Source organism: Otolemur garnettii, unplaced genomic scaffold (genome assembly GCF_000181295.1).
Source record: "Otolemur garnettii isolate 467f Iridium unplaced genomic scaffold, OtoGar3 scaffold00364, whole genome shotgun sequence".
NCBI classification, from domain to species: Eukaryota; Metazoa; Chordata; class Mammalia; order Primates; family Galagidae; genus Otolemur; species Otolemur garnettii.
Window position 1 is genome coordinate 167,693 of NW_003852759.1, and position 3,486 is coordinate 171,178.

Genomic DNA, 3,486 nt, shown 5'->3' on the forward strand with positions numbered 1-3,486 from the left:
CAACAAGAGACAGTGACAAAGAGAGACTGACTCTCAAAAACAAACAAACAAAAAAATAGGTGTGGGCATCACCAAACTGGGTGGAAATAACTACAACTTCACAAATACAACATGGTAACATTTTAGAAGACCACACCTACACACAGAGAAAATACTGAGCTATCCCACCTGCTGCCAATGGGCTTTAGGAAGAAGTGATTCACGAAAGATGCAAAGCCCAGGGGGAGCTGCTGCACCGTCGCCTCACCTGAGAATGTGGGACACCTCCTGTGACGTCCTGGGTCTCAGTAGCACCTTGCTACAGCCTGCAACAGAAAAGAGCCCCAGTGAGACAGTGAGAATAAGAGATTCAAGCTAGAATCAACCAATTCCTGCCTGAATGAACGCTCTTTGAAGACACTTTCTTCTCTTCCTCAGTGAGGTGACCTGCACAACCAGTTATCAGTAGGTTCATAACTCATCAGATATAAGAGCAAGATGTTGGCTTGGCCCCTGTAACACAGTGGTTTCAGTACCGGCCACATGTACCAAGACTGGTGGGCAAAATGTTAAAAATGGCTCCTAACTTACACACTGGTGGGAGGAAGTGGGCCAGGTATTGGAGATAGTGTGCAGCGGTTGGTGTGGCTGGGCCCTTGGCTGCAATCCATGGACCTGCAGCCACGGAGGCTCCTATATCCACTAATCTCATCAGTAGCAAGGTTGGCTCCAGTCCTTGTGAAGGGATGGCTGCCTGCTAGGCCACTCCACTGCAAAGTTACTGTGTTTCCCTTTGCAATTAGTAAGTATCTCATGAGGAGACACTTTAAGACTATGTAAATACCCTATTGTTTCTCAAAACTCACCCATTGATTTTATTTTATTTTTTTTTTTTTGAGACAGAGCCTCAAGATGTCCCCCTGGGTAGAGTGCCATGGCATCACAGCTCATAGCAACCTCCAACTCCTGGGCACAAATGAATCTCCTGCCTCAGCCTCCCAAGTAGCTGGGACTACAGGCACCTGCCACAACGCCCAGCTATTTTTGGTTGCAGCCGTCTTGTTGTTTGGCGGGCCAGGCTGGATTCAAACCTGCCACCTTAGGTGTATGTGGCTGGCACTTTAGCCACTTGAGCCACAAGCGCCAAGCCCACCCATTGATTTTAGCATCTGTTAATTATCTGCCTGAATCAATTATTACAATGGTTGCTAAGTGGTGACTTTTTCTGAATCTATCCACCCACCTCCATTTATTAACTTTTTTCTGTAAAAAAGGCTTTTCTCTGGCTCTGACTTAATTATTTAACTATTTATTCATATCAGCTTCAGCTCATGGACTCTCATTTTATCCACTGAGTTTTAAGTTTTTGCTGCCATCATGCAATTCATGTTCAGATGTGAGTAATGGGAGCACTCTGAGCTAGTTAATTGCGTCACTGACCACCACCACCCCAAGATGACAAAGTTTCTCTCTGCCTTCTGTATTCTTAGAAGGCCCTTCACAGGTGACAAGGACTCAGAAAGGCAGCAGAAAGTTCACTGATACTCTCTCCTTGCTCTTTATGGAGTTCTAAAATTCAATCTGTGGTTTCTAGCTTTTTTGACTTTAAAAGCCTCTTACTTCATCAAACAAACAATTTTTGCAGAGGGTTATCTGGGGTCTAGTGGTCCCAAGATCCTTCAGTGCAGGGCCCTCCCAGCCTAAGCAGTTTGTGTCTGCCACACTCACTCCATCTAGTCATCCTGAGTAAGCACAGAGCACAGGGTTCTTGAAGAAGGCTGTGCTTTCAACTCAGAGAAGCTACTTTTTTTTGAGACAAAGCCTCAAGCTATCCCCCTAGGTAGAGTGCCGTGGTATGGCATCACAGCTCACAGCAACCTCCAACTCCTGGGCTCAAGCGAGTCTCCTGCCTCAGCCTCCCAAGTAGCTGGGACCACAGGAGCCTGCCACAACGCCCAGCTATTTTTTGGTTGCAGCCATCATTGTTGTTTGGCGGGCCCGGGCTGGATTCAAACCCGCCATCTTAGGTATATGTGGCTGGTGTCTTAGCCACTTAAGCCACAGGCGCCGAGCCTCAGAGAAGCTTCTAAACTGTTTGTGCCAAGGTTCCCACCAAGACCAGGGTGCCCAAAAAGTGTGTTAGAGCCAAGCATGAGCCTGTTCTACAGAGTAAAAACAGACAGTATTTCCCACACTTGTGCTGTTTACTTCTCAGTAGAAAAGACAAAAATGAGGGGTCGCTTATTTTTGGTGGTCCACTCTGTTAATAATGAGAGTCCTGGGCGGTGCCTGTGACTAGTGAGTAGGGTGCTGGCCCCATATACTGAGGGTGACAGGCTCAAACCTGGCCCCAGCCAAACTGCAACAAAAAATAGCCGGGCGTTGTGGTGGACACTTGTAGTCCCAGCTGCTTGGGAGGATGAGGCAAGAGAATTGTCTCAGCCCAAGAGCTAGAAGTTGCTGTGAGCTGTGATGGATGCCACTGCCACGGCACTCCACCAAAAACAACAAAGTGAGACTCTGTCTCTAAGAAAAGAAATAAATAAAGGGCAGTGCTTTCAACTCAGTTGAGTTGGGCGCCAGCCCCATATACTGAGGGTGGCAGGTTTGAACCCTGCCCTAGCCAAACTGCAACAAAAAAATAGCTGGGCATTGTGGCAGATGCCTGTAGTCCCAGCTACTTGGGAGGATGAGGCAAGAGAATTAGCTAAGCCCAAGAGCTGGAGGTTGCTGTGAGCTGTGATGCTACAGCACTCTACCGAGGGTGACAAAGGGAGACTCTGTCTCTAAAAATTAATAAATAAATGTAAGTAATAGTGAGAGTTCCTGCTCGGTGCCCACAGCTTAGCAGTTAGGGTGCCAGCCAAATACTGAGGTAGGCGGGTTTGAACCTGCTAAACAATGACAACTGCAACAACAACAAAAAAATAGCTGGGAATTGTGCCAGGTGCCTATAATCCCAGCTACTTGGGAGGCTAAGGCAAGAGAATCACTTAAGCCCAAGAGTTTGAGGTTGCTGTGAGCTGTGACGCCATAGAACTCTATTGAGGGCGGACACAGTGAGACTTTATCTCAAATAATAATAAAGTCCCACAAAGACAGAGCAGGGAGCATGGAGCAGAAAGTCATCAGGAAAGCAAATCAAGGAACTGGAGGAAGAGTAGCTAAAAGAGCCAGAGCTGGCTCAGCACTCGTAGCACAGTAGCTATGGCTCCAGCCACATACACCAAGGGTGGCAGGTTCGAACCCGGCCTGGGCCAGCTAAACGACGATGACAACTGCAACAAAAAATAGCAGGGCATTGTGGTGGGTGCCTATAGTCCCAGCTACTTGGGAGGCTGAGGCAAGACAATTGCCTAAGCCCAAGAGTTGGAGATTGCTGTGAGCTGTGATGCCATGACACTCTACCCAGGGCAACATAGTGAGACTCTGTCTCAAATAAATAAATAAATACTCTAGTTACTGCGTGGAAAACAAACGCAAAGCAGGCTTCAGGAAGACCAGTTA

General features: G+C 47.5%; 1 protein-coding gene across 2 annotated transcripts in view; it reads right to left on the minus strand.

The window, feature by feature from the left end:
- Positions 1–3,486, minus strand: part of D2HGDH (D-2-hydroxyglutarate dehydrogenase) — a 45,993-nt gene that overhangs the window by 26,779 nt on the left and 15,728 nt on the right. For both annotated transcript variants that reach the window (XM_023509110.1, XM_003803612.3), the window contains one exon: positions 248–305. In XM_023509110.1, the coding sequence (XP_023364878.1) occupies positions 248–305 (58 nt within the window). The remainder of the gene's footprint in view (positions 1–247; positions 306–3,486) is intronic.